Source organism: Lytechinus pictus, chromosome 5, assembly GCF_037042905.1.
Source record: "Lytechinus pictus isolate F3 Inbred chromosome 5, Lp3.0, whole genome shotgun sequence".
Lineage (NCBI taxonomy): Eukaryota > Metazoa > Echinodermata > Echinoidea > Temnopleuroida > Toxopneustidae > Lytechinus > Lytechinus pictus.
The window spans coordinates 17,964,677-17,984,463 of NC_087249.1; the positions used below are offsets into that span (position 1 = coordinate 17,964,677).

The following is a 19,787-nucleotide window of genomic DNA, read 5'->3' on the forward strand; positions in this document are numbered from 1 at the left end:
TAATGGTGGCTCTTCCAAAATGAGTTCGATCTTAACTTCAATCAGGCCAATGCTTGTGTTTGTTGTTTATTCTCCTACGCATTAAACCAAAGGATAGACGCACGAAATGCAATGATTAAAATTTGGCATCAGGGGATCCTTGATTGAGATTTGTCCGTTGTCTTCAGACTTTGGGAAATCACGCCAACGAACCGACACCAGACCCATCAAAGCTACATCATTTTCAATTATATACCATCGGTCGGTTTGGTTCATTGATGTGACTCCGACTGCATGACATAACCGGAAGTATATTCCAATCATACCATTTGCAAGAACAGTAAGTTGTGTACGTAATGTGTTCCTAATAACGTATCCACTTAGGTAGTCACCCCGTAGTCACACCAAAGAAACTGACTCTATCAGGCAGTTTAGTATGTCATTGAAAATAACGTTAACAGCTTTTGTCGATTTGGAGTTGGTATCGCCATTGTGACTGTGCATGGTAGTCACTTTCAGTCAATGACATGTAGTAAGTCATCGAGCCACTACATCATGGTGGAGGGACTTCCTACGGTGTAATGGAACTTGCTGCCATTAGACATGAGTCCTTCCTCAGATTCTGTAGTCTGAAACATCAAAATTATTAAAATTACAGCATCACTTATGCAAAACTGTTACAGTGTTCCTATTGTCATTCATTGCACCACTCAATTCGTCTAAATGAACATGCCTGTATAATTTGAACACGTTAGTACGCCCCGGAATGAAAAAAAGTGTAGAGAAGTAGGCAAATAAATTGGTAAGCATGCAAGTAAGTACGTAGGTAAGTTAGTCAGGGAGTATATTTAAAGTATGTAAGTAAGTTAGTAAGTGAACGACTTCAGGTATTTTAGCATGAAAGCAGTTAAGTAAGCAAGACATAGTATTATTAACTTATTGGGGGTAAGTGAGTTAGAACGTTACTTTTAAAAGTACGTGGCAAGTCGGTCAGTGATTATGTATTAAAGGAAGCACTTAGGTCATTACTAGGCTGTAGACAAGAAGACTAAGAGTCATATTCACCATGGGGAATTGTCATGCACAGATTATCGTCCAGGGACGGGTCTTAAGCGTCTTGAGAGTACTTACGGTCTATTTTCTGTGGGACAGTCATCAAACGGAGTCCGTTGTAAAGCTTATTGTTTTTAAGTTGCGATGATTTGCCTGTCATCATAACGCATCTTTAAAAGTTTTGAACCGGTAAATGAAAAAAAAATATATATATATGCTTTGACTTTTTCTGGTTTCATAGTGCTTACAAAAGACGCTTTGAATCTTTACTGCACCTGTTTTAACCGTCCATCCTGTACTGGAGCCAAAATGGGAGTGTTTAACGAAGAAAAGCGAGCAATATTTTTAACCTTTGTAATACAAAGCTAAACTTTGGATACATTTTGAAATAAAATGCAGAAAATAGTATCATGTTTTACTAATTCCATGTCCCTTTCTTTTTTTATTTATTCTTAGTTGTGAAATTTGATTAGGGGAAAGGTCCATGCCACCAGAGCCCCTCCATCTGTGCGCCAGTGACAGCAATGGCAAGTTTGCCCTTATCTAAATTATGACAACTAGCTGTGACTAGCATGGTAAAAGGGCTAATCAGCCAATCTCAAACAGTGGTTCCATGGTTGTTAATCAATGATAAAGCTGCCAAAGTTTTAACTCTTTATGAAACGAGCCCCTCAATGAGTTCAGTACTCAGCATGCTTAGTATATGGTATACAGATAAAAGAAAACATAATAAGGACTTTGACATTGACATTTGTTCATTTTGTGCTTGAATTAAATTACACAATACATTTTACAGATATAACCGCTTGGGATGGAGTCTGATATTACGAAAACGGCGCATTTAATGAATGAATGGCTAGGCACTCGAGATGAAGCATCCATTGGAGTCCATACTACATGGTTTGGCTAACCGGTCCCAGTTACGGATTACAACCGGAAGACCGTTTCGTCGGGCAAGCAGCGTTAAAGTGTATCCGCCATATGGTGACAGATTTGTGACCGGATTGTCCACGCTCTGCAATTGCAGGCCTCGGTATCCGTGTTATTGATAGACGGCCTCTATCCATCCCCAAGCGATTCCTCAGGCATTTCTGCCGCAGCATGTCTCTGATCTCTCCTCAGTCCGACACGCTGTCAACTCGTGTCTGTGCCATGTGACTCATTTCGATACCCGGATGTTCATGTGGACAAGATTGGACAGAGGTCACGACCCCGAACCGGAGCGACGTTGCCCTGGTCACCGTCGAATGGGACGATGAAAGTGTTCTCTTCGTCGCTGTCTTCGGCGAGCGGTATTCCCTGAGGGACTTCTTCTTCCAGCAGCGCCGGAACTGCCGCCACAGTTTCGTACTGAAGAGACCGTAGATGATCGGATCGGCGCAAATGTTGGAATAACCAAGTGCCATGAGGACATCGATGAGCCACTCTGGCTTGAGCATCTTTTTCTCCGTGGATTGCCAGCCACTGTCCACGTGATACCACGTACTCACAATGTAGTAAGGGCTCCAGCAGAAGATGAAAGCCGTCACTATGGTTGCTGTCAACCGAAGGGCCTTCATGCGAGCACGAGGAAGCCGATCCAAGCCAGTGCGACGAAGGCTTGGGTGGTTCCCATTCTTTAAAGCTTGCGTAACTGCATTGAAAAACAAATAAATAGAGCAAGTGTTATATTGAACATCATGCTGGCACATTAAGAGTCAACGATTATAATTAATAGCAATTGTGTACATATCCAGAATATATACCTACAGATAAAAATATCTGCTTAAGAAGAAACTGCAAACCATCGATAAAAGATATGCATCAGTGTATTCCGTCAATCAATAAAGTGTGTAAGAATATCAATAATCCAAGCAAATAAACCCAGAACCTCAAATAAAATATAATAAGTACTGAACAAACTATTGATAAGTGCATTGTAATTACTATCAACATGACATAATGTGCGCGGAAATATACTGTATATACGTGTGTTTTTACAGTTATAACTAGTTGAAAGGGCATTTCTAAGGTAACTTTCCTGTTTATCTCTTTCGAAATCATGATTATGTTGCAATCAGATCCTATCATCTCCAATTTATATGAATAATGCGTGTTATCAGGACCAGTTTCCCTTAATGAATGCGCTTGAATCTCCCCTAAATCTCTGCAGAGGAATAAACGGTAAGCTATCAGCTGCACGGATCACTGTCCAACCGTTAGCAAGGGGAAAATATTAATAAGTGACAGAAGGCGATGGATTATCACAGATGTAAATATCTAAATATTTGCATATGTATCTGCCTTTTGGAGCTGTCTAGAGATAAACAACACATGTGTTGTTTTTGATAGACTAGTCTGTCATGTCTGTTGGATTCCCAGTGGTTTGCCCTCATGATGCCTCACTCGTGTATTGTGATGGGGGGGGGGTATTACGGGGGTAGGCTTGTCACCGACCGCCAATGTGACTCTGGAGTAGATAAAACGAGATCCTATTGGTCGTGTAATCCATACTACAAACATGAATATATCATTGCACTTCAATATTTCAAAGATCGTTATATCCTGATACCATTTATATCTTGTATTTATATAATGGTATAATGGTATGTCCTTTATGTATAAACCGGCTGTCGAATAACGCTCATTTTTTGATACATTGGTTTTTCGAAGATACCGCAAACGCATCATGGTGATTTTTTTTTACGTTATGTTAAAGCCGACGCACTCTGCACGATCATTTGCAATCCGATTTTCGAAGAAATTGTAATGTATAGCATTGTGTATTTACATTCCAACCTATATAAATTCTAAAGACCATAGCTCTGTAAAGTGGTATGAATACTAAAATCGCAATTCCATTCTACTCCGATTCTCACTGTAGGAATAAAAGAAAATTAAATCCCAAATGGTAATGAAGTCATTATCGGCTGAGACTTGAAGCCGATTTGGAATTTATTCTGACCACAAGGCTCGCCGAAAATACAAAAATGTTCACATTCAATAGAAAATGCATTTTGTTTACAAAAAAAAGAAAAAAATCGCGCGGTATCGGATCGTGATTCGTGAAGTGTGCGCCAGGCTTTTAGAGCTTACTTGTCGATCGTCACCATAATTACACGAATTAGGAGGTTTTCGCAGAGCAGCGTACGGAAGACTCATGAAAATGGAAAATGTTTTCTTAAATGCCCTTCCTAACAAAGACAACTAAGAAGTCTTTGTCGAAAATGGTGAATAAAAACAGCAGTCTAATCCTTGACTCTGGACAAGCGACACATTTGGAAATTTTCGTCAGCTCTGAAACTAGGGACGAAACTAATGTTTCGGTTCACCAAGTTTCGACAAAGACCGTCCCAGCTGCTCTTTTTTCATCTGACGGGCATTTTCAGTACATGTACATGTACTATGTTTGGGAATCCTCTGTACGTCGCAGAGCGAACTGTTCTACGTACCTTCTCTCGACCGTTTGCATATCTTGTAGACGATGGCAGCATAGCAACTGAAAATAGCGATGAGCGGTATAACGTACATGGCGAGTGTGACGAAGACGTGGTATGACCACCATAGTTTCCGGTGATTGTTGGCGAAGGTGTAGTCCACGCACTGGGTGAAGCTCGGATCCTGTGGCGGAGACCCAACCTCGTGGACAAAGAGCTGCGATAAAGGATGCAGAGATAGACAGAGATAGGCGGAGATAGAGATAGATGGACAGATACGTCGAGAGAGGGAAAAATGAGATATTTACTATACTTAGTTGATATCAATTTCTTTTGAGTCATTCATATTGGATATCGTACATTTTCGAAATAAAATGGTTTGTATATAAAGTTCAAAATTTGAAGTAACTTAAGGCATAACAATAAAATAGCAACTCATAATTGGTAATTACAATTTTGATTCCTTATTGTTATACGTTAGATTGTAATCATCAGGTTTCATCTTTCTAAAAGTAAATGTTGATTATGTTTATCTTTTGTGGCATTAGTTGTCTGCGGTCGAAAAGAAGAAACCTTTTATCAGAATAGGATATTTCAAGACGAAATGATGTACGACAGTACGCAAAAATTAAAAAGTCCTTATTCTATAGCAAACAGATCCAAACGTATCTTGAATATGATTATTAAACCGGATATACACCGACTGTTTGGTCACCTTTGATCTGATTACTGGTCAGGATCGTCTTGGATCTTGAGAGTATTTCTTGAAAGGTTTTTTTTTTCGATTAGATTACCATATATTCGCATTCCACCATTTCCCTTTCGGCAAGTTTCAAGTGATAATTGCGAAAAATGTAGACTAAGTATGAACAGGGATTAGATTAATTCGACTAGTAATCTGCTGGTGAAATCCCTTGACAAGATATGTTTTTTCGATGTGATCCAGGTTTGGCGGGACACACTTAAAGGATCTATATAAGATATTAATATATTGCTCCTTCCCTCCGGTCGGAGAAAACCAACCCTTTGACATAAAACGAAGCGGCCTTGTTCATTTTAAACTTTGCCGTTGCTCCTGGCCATACATGTTAGGTGCCACCTGAACAGAAGCATGATGATCGGGGATTTGTTGCTGGTCTTATTGAGTTCTAGAAAAATGCTCCGTATCCTTAGTGCTAGTATAAATAACGCCCGATATTAAGAGACTTACAAAATAAATCTTGTTGACGATTATCTGAGATTCAATGACAATCCTCTTTTAGCATGATTTATTTTCGTTTCAAAATATATAAAATATATGATATATTATTTCAAATAAACAAAGGGGACGCTACAAGGGGTGTGATGCAACTTTCAAAAATAAGTCAATGAGAGAGGACGATGGGAAATCATAGAAGCCGGATAGAAAATTGCTGGACAATATAAGACAAAACAAAGATTATACGTCGATTTTTAATGCCTGTAACATCATTACAATGTTCATTGATTGAATAGATATTATTGTAATGATAAATGTCTTCATCTAAATTGTCATCTTCACCGATATAAAATTACTAGATGCAGTAGCCACAGGGCAGGGGGCGCCCGTCAGAGTGAATTTCAATTTGAAAAAATAAAGGGGGGAAAAGGGAGGGAAAGAAAAATAGGGAAGAAAGTGAAAACAGCAAGAGCATAAAAAGTGTGTGAGGGTGTGTGAGTGTGGGTGTGCGTATGGGTGAGTGTGTGTGTGGGTGTGTCTGTTTGTGGGTGTTTGACTCTTTAATACTTATATTATTAAATTCATAAAAATATGAGGTCGCATGTAGGCCGTCTTGCTCCCCCTTCCTAAGTCAAGATATCCTGGTGAAGCCCCTTATAGATCTTGAAATCAACTTTACTGTCAACATTTATCCGTTACGATTTTGGTTAGCATTACCATCGTCACCATTTTCTCCCTTCCCCTTTTCCTGACTATTCTTTCCTTCATTGTTATTTTCATTTTTGCCATTGGTTTTTGCGTTTCAGTTTTCGTTCGAATACAGTCTGAAAAGAAATGATTTGGGGAAGAACAACAACCAACAAATGAGATTCCGCGGGAAACAACGTTAGTTTCTACGCTGCAATGCCAGACCAAAATCGTTCAATCTTACATGAGGCAATTATTGCCAGCTCTATTAAGGGAAACTACATGCGCAAGCGTGAAGCGACTTTCCAAGGCCATCACGGCGGCGCTCTTAAAGAGTTTTAAGTGACACTAGTGGGAACATTCCTCCATTTTGTCGCTGAGTACCCTGCCATCCCTTAGGTCGAACCCATTAAAGAGCGTAACCTCACATTATTCCACAAACTTCCGTGAAAAGATATCAACAAGGAAAACAGGAAACTGTGCAGGAATATTCGACAGCTATGTGCAGGGTATATTCTGTCCAACATAATAATTTTGAGCCATAGGCATATTGTTTACGAATAGTTTCTACATTTTTTTTCAGAAAACACAACTTTAAATTAGTTTCTATTTTGGCTCGACAAATTGGGATATCCTCTTCATCTTTATCGAGTAATAACAAAGAATGACAATTGAAGCATTATCGTAATTCTCCAATTGTGTGCGTGAGGGTGGGTGCGCGCGCGTGTGTGTGTATGTAATAGGTGTGAGAGGGTGTGTGTGTGTGTTTGTGGTAGATGAATCAGTATGCATATGTAGTTTCTTTGGAGAGTGGGTTGACAAAGATACATGTTTATGCGCATGTATCTTTTGTTTTGATCTCACATCATATACAAATCATAATATGTATCATAATAATACAAATAATAATTATACGAGATTAGTCGATTTGACAGTCCAATAGGCTCAATACACCAACCTAGAAATGTTCTTTCCGATGAAGTTTTTTTCTTGATTCGCGTTCATATGGGGTCCTAGAACAAATTCAGCTTGGTTGCCCAAAGTTGCCGTTTGGGCAATTTTGCTAATTTGCATAAATCCAAAATGGCCGCCAGATGCCATCTTGAAAACCTAACTTTCGAACCCCTTTTCCCAAAATGATGAGTAATGACTCTTTTTAGGGGTTTAGAGGTGTGTAGAACCGATATATGTTATCATTTTTGCATTATAAGGTCATCTTCAGGTCAAATCCAAGATGGCAACCAGATGCCATCTTGAAAAATTGACTTTTGATCCCATTGCCCCAGAATGACTAGTAATACCTCTGTTTAGGGGTTTTGGGGGGTGTAGAATCTCTTTCTGCTTTCTATTTTGAAATGTAATGTTATCTTCAGGTCAAATCCAAGATGGCCGCCATATATGACGACATCTTGAAATATCAACTTTTGAACCCTATGCCCTAGAATAATGAATAATAACTCGATTCGTGAGTCATTTGGTATGTTGATTAAATTAATGCTGTAATTTATGTATTTAAATTAATTTAATTAATGTATGACATTCGTATTTTCATTGATTTTACATGATTTATTGTAATTATTTGCATTTTTGAAGAGGAAGAAATAATATACCATTTTAAATGATATTTAAAAATATGTAAAAGCCTACTTTACGTACATGATGTTGTGTATGTACAGTATGTATGGATTGATGGATTGATTGATGGATGGATGGATGCATAATTTCCGTCAAATTATGGTGTAACAGAATTGCCCCATATTCAGTGTGACAGCTTTTTGTAGGCGTGATTGAATATTTTGTTTTCATTAAATTTATTGTAAAATGGATAATCATCGAGAAACACCAAATTCTCTGAGATAAGTTGACATTTAAAAAGCTTCCACTGCCGAATCCAAGGGATGCACAGTATCCTGCGACATAAGCTCTCTCGAATATCCATGTGAACGAAGATTGGTGAAGGCGATCTCAGTTTACGTCAATAATAACCCAATTCACCCGATTTAGAGTCTCAAATATCCCTCGCAACAGTTTCGTGAGAATGAATCTGTTAGATTATTATTAAGAAAATATAAATGGAGTAAGAAGGTATTACGCCAGATAAGGTTTCATTTTTTTTGACCCAGAACGAAATGAGTATCAGGCGTTTTTACTATAAATAGCAATATTCATAGTAATCACCACGATCACCTTACATAATGTAGTTTGGTGCATTGCATTTAGGTTTTAATCACCTCTATGGGGACAGCCTTTTTTAAGTATTATCGATTAATATTGATTACTGTATTTGGTTTCACAAGTACTGGACCGTATTACTTAGTTTCAAGTGATAATCGTAGGCAACAATTACCTTTTCTGTTCACATAATTTGAAGCAAATTTAACGAACTTTCAAGCATTACGGTTTAAATCAATTATTTCAAAATTTATAAGTTTATTAGTCCGGTTTACTCATGAATCAGTTTTAATTTTACCTAATTTCTTATCATATTGATTTACAGCGTCAGTAATTTTGCTTCGTGTAGGACAATTTTTTTGTAAACCTATGAGTAAGAAAAAAAAAAGTTTCATCTGCAAGCATTAGTTGCTTGGTTACTTTATGAAACATGTGCTGCACGGCCACTGGTGCTATAAAAGTTCATTATTGCATTGGCGAATCCACCCCCCCCCCTCCAAAAAACAGGTGTCATCGTGCACCATGTAATGTATATAAGTGATCAGAAATGCTAAATGGGGTTCGCTTATATTGTGGTAAGGAGACATTCGCTCTTCCAACAAGTGCTCCTATGTTAACTTCTCTGAAGATATAATTGATAATGTGATGGTAAGAGTTGTGATAGGGTATGTATTTGTTTTTGTTCAGAATTATTAAACTTAATGTACTTCTTTTTTTCCAATATAGCCCAGACCCCTATAACAAGAATGTTTAAGTATAAAATGACAGTTTGCAGTCCTAGAAATTGATTGCGTCCTTTTTTAAGCGATGAAACAGATGCTGTTTACCTAAGTTTCAGAGGTAACCTATTTCACAATTCGGAAGAAGTTACAGTGGAAGTCCAGCGAGTTTCCATGTACTTATGTATGTATAAATTATATTAAGAATAGCAAAAGGTTAAAGAGAGGTTTGAAGTTCGAGTCTATGTTATGACTTCATGCGTGGATTTTTAGTAAAAGTAATTTTCAAAGACGGAGATGTTATCAAACATCGCTAGTATAATGCAGGTTGTATATATCATGTTTAAGGCAGTAATAATTGACACAGGGCAGTAATTAAACATAATCTAAATAATATCATCCATTTCAAAACATTCATAATTTATATTAGTGTGAATTTATGCAACAATTATAAAGATTGACCAATTTTGTCGGTAAAGTTCTTCATAGAAATGCCTAATATACTGTACACCATTGACCTGGAAACGGACAAACCCTGATGATCCTATTAAAGAAAATCTGAATGAAAAATGCTTATGAGATATCAGAATAATTATAAAATATTGTTAAGCCTTGGAACCAATGTTCCTTTGGACACGTTGGTTCACATTGGTTCCCACATGGCAATGGCCATTCAAAGTGCGCCTACTCGTCATATCCATCTTTAAATTTCTTGATTGAAAACCAAGGATATATGAATTAGTGGAAAATTTCAATTACTCTTTTCATTCTGAAAATGGGAATTCAATTTATTTCACTGTCCGTCTACATATTAGATTTCAGCTATTCGATCCTAACTTATGGTGACGTTGACTACTGCCTCCAAGGGGGGGGGGGTGGCACTTACGGGAAAAGGATGTTCTTGATTTGCAATCCTATTATTTCCAGAATACGTCTTTACTCTAAGAAAAGTCTAACCACTATTGGCAAAGAGAGAAAATGCCTGTACGTTGACTAAATTTAAACCACGTGCTATGTATACAATTAATAGGCTATTTTATGTGAAATCTAATAATGACAAAAACTTTAAACTGCTTTTTGTTCGATCAATCTTCTGTCCAGAAAGGAAAGGAAACAGTGGATGTTTGATTGTTGTTTTTCCATTATTGGCTGCTTTACCATAATTATCAACCCGCTGGGAGTCGTATATACCGAAAAACAATATTTTTGATATCTTTTCATGATAACAAAAATGTTATCTTTTCATATGAAATTCTGATTTTTCCCTTTCATTTTGAAATCCCGTTTATTCATGCTTTTTATTGCTGGTCGGAATGGCATGTTTCTTTGAATTCCTGTAGGGATTACATGTTCATAGTCTTAGCTTTCCAAAAAAAAAATAGTTGAAGTGACACAACTATCCATTTCATGATATTTTAATTCATGTTTTCATAATCATTAATATAATATTTCGTGCATATATAATTAGTAGTAATTAATAGTATTTTTGTGAGTTTTATCAGTATTATTAGTTGTATCAGTATTAGTAGTTGTAGTAGTAGTAGTAGTAGTAGTAGTAGTAGTAGTAGTAGTAGAAATAGTAGTGGTATCATATATTATTATCGCCACCATCGTCATCAAAAATATTTTCATAATCATTTGACAAGTCTACCCCAACAAAACGTTGATTTGAATAATGAGAGAAAAATCCAACAAGCATAACACTGAAAATATCATCAATATCGGATGTAAAATAAAAAAGTTATGACATTTTAAAGTTTCGCTTAATTTCACAAAACAGTTATATGCACATCCTGGCTGGTATGCAAATGAGGAGACTATGACGTCATCCACTCACTATTTCTTTTGTATGTTATTATATGAAATATGAAATATTCTTATTTTCTCCTCATTGTCAAGTGATACAACGGTTAATTCCTCCCTGAACATGTGGAATTAGCATTGTTTAATATTATATGGTTCAGTCAAGTTGGTCCTTATTGTCATATCTGTAAAAAATGAAATATTATATAATTCAAACAATAAAAAACAAAAGAAATAGTTATTGATGGACATCATCGACTGACTCACCTAGTCGTATATTATCACTGTTTTGTGAAAAATAAGCGAAACTTTAAAATGTCATAACTTTCTTATTTTACATCCGATTTTGATGAAATTTTCAGCACTATGCTAGTTTGATTTTTCTTTATTTATTCAAGTCAGCATTTTCCTGGGGTGGACTTGACCTTTAACATCACCAGCCGCACTCGTTGTTTAGTTATCCCTTTCCCCTGGCTGGAAGATCCACCCACCCCGTCTGCCCCCCCCCCCCTTTCCATCGCCCGTACGGTCATGAATATGTGAACTTGGACTGGAACTTTGAATGATCAACTTGACCCTAAAAATGCTTTCACCTACCTGTGGAACACTACAGACAACTGAAGAAGACCAGGCCACTCTGAGCATGATCTTACACCTCCTGTCCGCCTTACTCACACTGAGCGGGTGGACGATGGCGGCGAAGCGGTCCAGACTGATGACGATGAGGACAAACGACGACGCGTACATCGCCCCCGACTCGATGAACATCAACAATTTACACATGACATTTCCCGCCAACCAGCGGACCGTGCAAAACCAGATGACGTCGGTGGGGATGTTGACGAAGGTGATGAGGAGATCGGCAACGGTGAGATGCATGATGAGGAGGTTGATCCGCGATTTCGGACGTCGTTGACGCCAGAGTGACGCGAAGACGGCGAGGTTGAGAGGTCCTGAGAGCACCATGATGGAAGTCAGTGTCACCACGCGAATGAGGTACTCTGGGGTAAAGACGGGCGTTTCGAAGTCGGTTTCGTTGCCGCTGGCATCGATGGAGTCATTGAAACTGTAGTTGTAGGGCATACCTGCGTCCAGGGTTGGAGCTATGATGATGACATCCGCTCCACCGTAGCCTCCAACTTTACCCCATTCTGCATTCATACCTGGGTCGCTTTCCCGATGTGATGTCGGCGACGCCATAGTTATCGTATTCTTAGAGTTATTTCTTTAACTTCCTGACGCCTCAACTTTTTTTCAATCCTTTTTCTTGTTGTTGGTTGATGTTGGTGGTATTGTTATCTATGTTGTGCTTTCGTCCTTAGTTCCATAGTTTTCACACTCCTCGCCCCATCCTCATCCTCACCATTTTTCTGTCTATTCCTCACTCTACTTAATTCCACTCTCCAGTATTTTTTTCTTTTTCTCCTCTATTTGTATTCCCTTTCGAAAATATGTTTTCAAATATCATGGAATAAAAACAAGAAAAGTGTCGATGCAATAGCGATGGTGCCGAGCCTGCTTTCTTTTCCAATTTGAAAAGGAAATGCCTCGTCACTCAATAATGGATGAGCACCTTGCAAGCTTGGGAGGAGCAAGATAGAGAGTTGATTAGATTACAGTAAAAGCACAACAAAAAATACGATAGTTCTCTGCTGAGTAGCAGTCTGTACGAAGATTGGCTTCAAGATCTCTCGATTGACTGCTTCATTTTATTTTTGCTCACTGACATCGATTAAACTCCCACATAATTTCTGCTGAGATCTTCAGTTTTTCTCTGTTGACCACGTGGTCTCCTGCAAGTAAACAAATAGAAATGAATTGACCTTTAATATGTCATATTTACGAATTAAATCAATTACTCTTTTTTTCATACAACTACATGTATGTGTATAACACGATTGGGTGAGAATCTTACTATAACACACTAAACTGAAACATTATCTTGGTTAGATATTACGACAACATTCTGCGCACAACAGTGACCATGAGTGTTTCTCAAAATTTGGAAACCCCCTGCATCAACCACTCACATTTTTATCTACTTTATGATATGAAACCTGAAATAATCAATTTTCCCTAATGGAACATGTGGGATCATAATTGTGTAATCTATTGTGATTTGAACGAGATTTGCATAATTGATAATTCATAAGAAATACGGGAGGAATACAACAATACAACATCGCCATCACCGGTTCCCTTTAATTTGCACATAAATTAATGTGCAGATGTTTTGAGGCCTAATACATATATAATATGTTATAACTCCCATACATGTGTATGTCACATCTAATTTTGATGAAATTTACGGTGTATGCTCCAATGGGCTTAATGAATTTCAATTCAAAACTGCTGTTTGAATTCGTTATTTTGTTTACTTTGTTCTTGTTCTTGTCAAGAAAGGCATTTGATTTGACAATACATTTTCTATGTTCTTGAAATCGTCGTGCGTTGTGAAAATGAAAAGTCCCCAATTTCGACAAATACTAAAAATTCCTCTTACCCCGATATAAACAAATGCGGATTCGTATTAAATATGGCTTGGTTATAAGACTGTCCGGTGGCAGACTTCGTTGCTTATTTTTACTAATAACTGAGCACTTTACCTGTGTTTTTCTCTTTCTTTCTTTTTTAAACATTTTTTTTATAATAAAGGGTCCATTGATATCGCGCAAATATTGCATGAATTCGACGTCTGGAACCAGTGCAACTTGATGCGTCAACCTTAATCAAATAAATCTAACAAATACTACTGACCAGTGTAATATACATTTTGTTTGGACTCATATTTTGTTATTAAAACTCATTAAGCCAATTTTTTTATCGTTATCGCAGCTGGAATTTAAAAAGGAAATAGCTTATTATCCCACCATGGTAGGTGGGTGGGTAGACAAATTATTGTTAAGGAAATGTAAAGGATTTATGTCACGGCTTATCTTCCAATATGCATACTTCATCCCTTTTTGCGTGGAACTTTCATTCTTCGGATTATCGACCTAAACGTCCTACACCGTGGAATATTTTTGTCGTGAATATCTATTCCTTTCGCATTATATTTCTGCCCATTTAGCTTCAAGGAACTTTTGATAATTACAAAACGATTTATTATATAAAACCGATTAAAGTGTTTCATTTCGATTACCCCCCCCCCCTTCCGATGACTGTCTCTTCCCCTCTCTCTATCTCTCTCTCTTTCTCTCCCCTGTGCTTTATACCTCCTGTCTTAATTACTGACAATGTATATACTGTAAGTGCTTCACTCCGAACCCCCTGCCGACGCCCCCCCCTTTCTCTCTTGCTTTTTCTTTACCTCTCTCTCATTGAAATTTCATAATTATAATCATAGCAATTTGAAAAGCAATTGACTGTTCTCAAAGGCATTCGGAACCGATTACTCAACGCATGTAGGCGGAAAGGGCATCTTAAAAGCATGTTACAAGACCAGTTTTTCATCATTCTTTGAGTCTTCATGGTATTGACAAATAATGGGTCATTAAAGAAGAACATTTCTCAGTCATATTGTATCCCCCCCCCCCTTGGAAAGAGTTACGATTGCACCATGTTTTCTCAAGAACAAACATATTAATTGTTTATACATTGATATCCAAGTGAAATCGATTCACAGTTTTTCTTCAAAGCAAAATATTTCATAAAAGGCTGGAACCACATTCTGAGCTATAATCATTATATTTGAGAACACATTTTGGCTCCCTACATCAATTTATTCAAAGGGGTTCATGAATAACCATTCTGGAAAAAAAAAACATTGTTAAAACTTGCTGAATCAATGTTTCTTTTTGTTTTACTGACCTTTTTTTGCCTCAACTTTCAAAATCAGAGAGAGAGCATTGTCTCCTGGTCCTACTCACACGGATAAATGTTTTGGAGGATGGGAAATATCGAATGCTGGTTTATGCATCGGATTGGATATGAGAGCCCCAAACGTTAGCGATGCGTTTCCAAATGTGGCGCCTAACATGCATGAAGGGGTATATGTGTTTAATTACGCCATGCCTCATCGGTACCTAATAGCGGTGAACAGGGGTCATAAAAAAGGAAACATTTTCGAGGGAGAAAGGAAACTATTCGTGTAATCGAACTTGGAATTGTGCCCAGTTGTGTCATTACACCGATGAGCAATACGAATAGGAGAGGCAATACTGCCTCGAATGAAAGAGGGAAATTAAACAGCAGCTCCCAACTACTTTAGATTAAAACAAAATATTCTTTGCCAATAGGTGTTTCATCCGTTCAAGCTAAAACAAAGTGTTACTGTGGAGTACTTTACACGCTAGTTATTTCTCTTTTATCCAGCTGGGATTTGATTCGCGATTCAACCGTATGGTGATTCCTGCAGAAGTGCTCGTAGAAGTCGTGCTCAGTGATCTCGAAACGATCATCTAGTGACATGTTACTCAAATTGAACCCAATATTACAGCTAATACTTCGCTGGTTACCCGTCATTCATCAATCGCGCAGTATTTAGTGCGAAGAATATACACGATGAACTTTTCCTGGAAAGGGTTTTTTTTTTAAAGGTGATACACACGACCAACGTACCCTCGTGCACATACATGTACTTATTACGTCGGACGCACGATCAAATTGATGAGGGCCCCTGAACTTCATGCTTTAAAATGGAACCGTGAATTGTACTAAGTTGGTTGCACGTCGATCGTATCATATTATTTCTCAATTTAAAATGGTCCATATACTCCATACTAAAATGATGGGTGGTAGAGACTGTAGATACCACGGAGAATACACAAATCGGTGTACGGCTGGATGTGACCACGACGACGATTCGTACAAGATACCAGTCAGCCCACGGGAAAAGCGTGACCAATCACTCATTTTAAGAAAGTCCGAAGAATTGAGTGGGTAAAACCTTGGAGCTTATACAATGAAATTATCCCCCCCCCCCTTCCTTATCAGATGCCAGTGAAAAAGGTCCTATAAAACAAACTTGGATGGATAAAATCCAAGTAGATATGCGGTTACGGATTCCTGTAGAGTATTTATGTTATTCGTTTTGGTATAGATTTTAAAAGGTCTATCTGACGAAGAATTATTAGACTCATCATCGATCATTTTCATGGCCGGCATGTTCATTAAGGTTGTCAAAACTAAGAGATCAAAACAAGTTTATAATCACTACAGGATGACGAATATTCCATTACACAAACAATATAATTTCTTTCCAGACATTTTAGTTAATTGATTAAACTCAACTAAATTCACTGAAGGAATTTAACAGGATAGGGTATTTTTCAACACAAACGAATAAGAAAAATGTATTTCTATATGAAAAGGAAACAAATGTCGTAGCATATTCTTATTATGTCTTTTCTAGCACGAGAGCATGTGATGGATTTTCGAGGAGTGTTGAGCAGAAACACAATTAGTGTGACGGATTTATTCATTGGAGAGTATAAATTCGGGTGAAATTGGTGAATGCAATTTACTTGAAGACGCTTTTATTCGACTTTTCGCTTTTTCAATGTTCCCATCTTTGTAACAATTTTACGATCCGTTTCTTTTACTCATTTACAAGAGAAGGATAACTAACCACAATCCGTGAAATTCAATTGTATAGACCAGAGAAGATCCACCAACATGTTGTTTGTATACACACGGGGAAAACAATCAGCCAAAAAGGGGTTCAAAGACGCTAGGTTAAAATCACCATTATCCTCTTTTTTATATGTGTCTGCTTTTCACCCGAAAACTTTAACTCTTGAAACGTTGGGCATGTTTATCAAAGACCGTTAACGCCAAGTGTCCATTACGATGATGACTAAACATCACCATAGAAATGGAAGAGTTTGTTCGATCTCTTTAGTCAGAAAACATCTTCATTCCATGGTTCTGGGCACTTAGTTCTTAAAGCTAGCAATGAAGAAAAAAAGACACCACTTGCATCGTTGTACATGCTGGAGACAAGAGCCCATTATCGCTCGGTCTGTCTCCGGTCTGTTCGTTGTTGTTGTTATTGTTTATCTTTCTGGTAAACTGAAGATACTTTAAATAAAGACCTTGCCTGGCTCATGGCGTTCACAACAGACATAAAATAATAATTATACTTTAAAAACAGTATAAACATTGAACATGCTGAAAATCAGAGCATATATATATTTTTGTTTCATTTTGATTATGCACTCTAAAGGTAAGATTTCATTTTCCTTGCAGCTTAATATTGATTATATTGGCTTAATAAGCAATGAGAGTACCATACATGGTCGCGTATGGCATGACATTTTTTTTTATCTTAAAGCAAACGAGGCGAGCAAGCAAATTCTTGTTTGATCTTTTTAATAAAAAATCGAATTTTGTAATTGATTCTTACACAATCTTCAGAAATTGATAACACATTTCACAAGTTTTCCTTTTCTCTCTTTTCCCTTTCTCGCTTATTTTATTTGTCGTGTTTTCTGGGTGGGGTCTACGGCATCCCCTAGCCCTTTTGTACGCAAGTGATTAATTCACACAAAAAACGTAGATTATGGATTGTGGATGGTCTTAGAATAGTATTAAATAAAGTCCTGTATTTCTCTTGCAAGATCGAAAGGCACTATTTTTTTTTTCAAATAGAAAATCCTGGATAACTATTGTCATATCATTACTATCCATGGCTTGCCTTTCTATATGTATAAAGGACAATAAGTGACGATTAATCACGACTTTTGTCGATCACCATGATCAAATATATCGTGTTCTGTTATACCAATGCTACGCCATTAATAATTTTGATCACTTAAATTAAAATAAGCACATTTGCGAAGGCTTGTTTGATGTTTATAAACAGCAAGGTCTTATATTTAAATACCATTAGCGACTACACTATTCGTGTTATTATTCAAACCATAATCTGTAGAGAAAGGGTTTAAGGGTATCAAAATATTGACAAAGACTAGAATAAACATACCTGAAAACCGTTTTACCATGCTAAATGATGTACTGCTCTTTGTACTTGTCTATGATCGTTATTCACAAAAATTGCTCGCAGCAGCAGACCAGAATTTGCATTTAGTTAGCCGAAAGAAGAGTTGAGTGATATCTCCTTCGGGTAGGGACCAGGTATGTGAACTGTTTTCAGACGATACCCAGGAGATAGAGCGATCGTTAGCATAACCAGCTGTGGCAAGCCATCCTTTTTTTCTTGCGATTCCTTTTTTTCCCTAAGGAGGCAAATTAGAAATCACTGGACGCCAAAATGGTATGAGAAATGGTTTAACTAGACATTGCGCCAAAAGCATTTACAAATAGCAACGATCTGTAATGTTTAGCCCGAGGTATCATTTCAATATTCATGGGTAGGCTTTGTTGACATAGTTAACAGTGGCGAATGTTGCGTTTGACAATGTTCAACATCTGCCGATCTTAAGTAAACCTACACACATGTCCGAACCGGGTGCACATTTCAAACAATTTGATCAATGGTATCCATATATTTACTAAACCAGGTAGTTTGAAGGAATAAAGATAAACACAAGTCCTCTTAAAAAGTGATCAGGCTCTTAATCGAAAGTTTCGAATGTGGACAACTCTATTCGATGGTTACTGATCGCGGCTAAATGCACGGCTGTCCTCGACCATTATTGACCAATCCGAAAACAATGCGACTACTACTATACCATGTACAAGGCAGCTCAAATGACTATCATTTACCTGGCAAACAAGTCGTACTTGGTACTATCCCAGTATTACAGAAAGACTCGAAATGTTTGTCGGAGAATATCTGAAATTTAGTCCAGCTACATCAGTCCATGAAATTAAATGCTGACAACAGAGTGCATATCAGCTATCAAAAGCAAGTGCCCACTTCATTAGGAATATTGAATATATAGTGTTAGAGATTTGCCACGAAAACTTTCTTCAACCATGTCAACCGTCTTTCCAACAGACCAATTCCACACCGACTGGGAGTATGTCTATGGCGGCCCTGAAGGGACATCGCAAATAGACCAAATTGCGAATATTCACGACGAAATTGGCGACGAAATTCACGATGTCGTGAATTTCGTCGTCAATATTCAAATTGGCGACGTCGTGAATTTCGTCGTGAATAATTTGCGACGAAATTGACGACGAAATTGGCGACGTCGTGAATTTCGTCGCCAATTTCGTCGTGAATATTCGCGATTTGGTCTAGTTGCGATGTCACTTCAGGGCCACTATGTATGTCATTGGAGATATTAAATGCAATAGATTCGGTCGGTCCCGAGTTAGCCTCGCCAGTTTGACTGTGGCCTAAAATCCAGCAGTGCTATTCTTCTCTTTTTTTTTCAATGAACTATGCACAGCAGAAGGGAGTGCGGTGCAAGGTTGTTATCAGATGCCATAGTCGTCATGCTCTTGGCTAATTTCAGGCACTGGCACACTGGCAACATCCCATTCCAGGCATTTCAGGCTTGGGGCTTTGACATGTTCTTCCTTCTTCCCAGGCCCAGTTTAATACTAAAACTGGCTGGCAGTCTTGCGTTATCGTTCAACAGACCAGAAAAAAAACCCTGATAGGTCTGATCATTAAACAGTACTAGAAATTAATCTTACTATCTCGGTCGAAAACATGCAATTATCTATTCTTCAGAGTAATGGGGTGTGGTTCTTCCAAGAGCCAATTGGCTTCCTTTAAGTAGAATGCTCTTTCTGCATCCGTCCAATCTCTTTGGTATATCGGATCAACCAGTCTCAACATTGCTACCAATAACAGAACTTTATCGTTATCATTTTTTTATTCTCTGGAAGGGGAGAGGGGGG

The 19,787-nt window shown here is 37.7% G+C and overlaps 1 protein-coding gene across 1 annotated transcript; it reads right to left on the minus strand.

The window, feature by feature from the left end:
• Window positions 1-1,380: 1,380 nt before the first annotated feature.
• Window positions 1,381-12,822, minus strand: LOC129260438 (gonadotropin-releasing hormone II receptor-like). The gene is made up of 3 exons (XM_054898415.2): window positions 11,625-12,822; window positions 4,464-4,665; window positions 1,381-2,665 (listed from the first exon to the last, which is right to left on the minus strand). Exons 1-3 carry the CDS (start codon window positions 12,225-12,227, stop codon window positions 2,151-2,153), a joined length of 1,320 nt encoding a protein of 439 aa, XP_054754390.1. The 5' UTR covers window positions 12,228-12,822; the 3' UTR covers window positions 1,381-2,150.
• Between the last annotated feature and the right edge of the window lie 6,965 nt (window positions 12,823-19,787).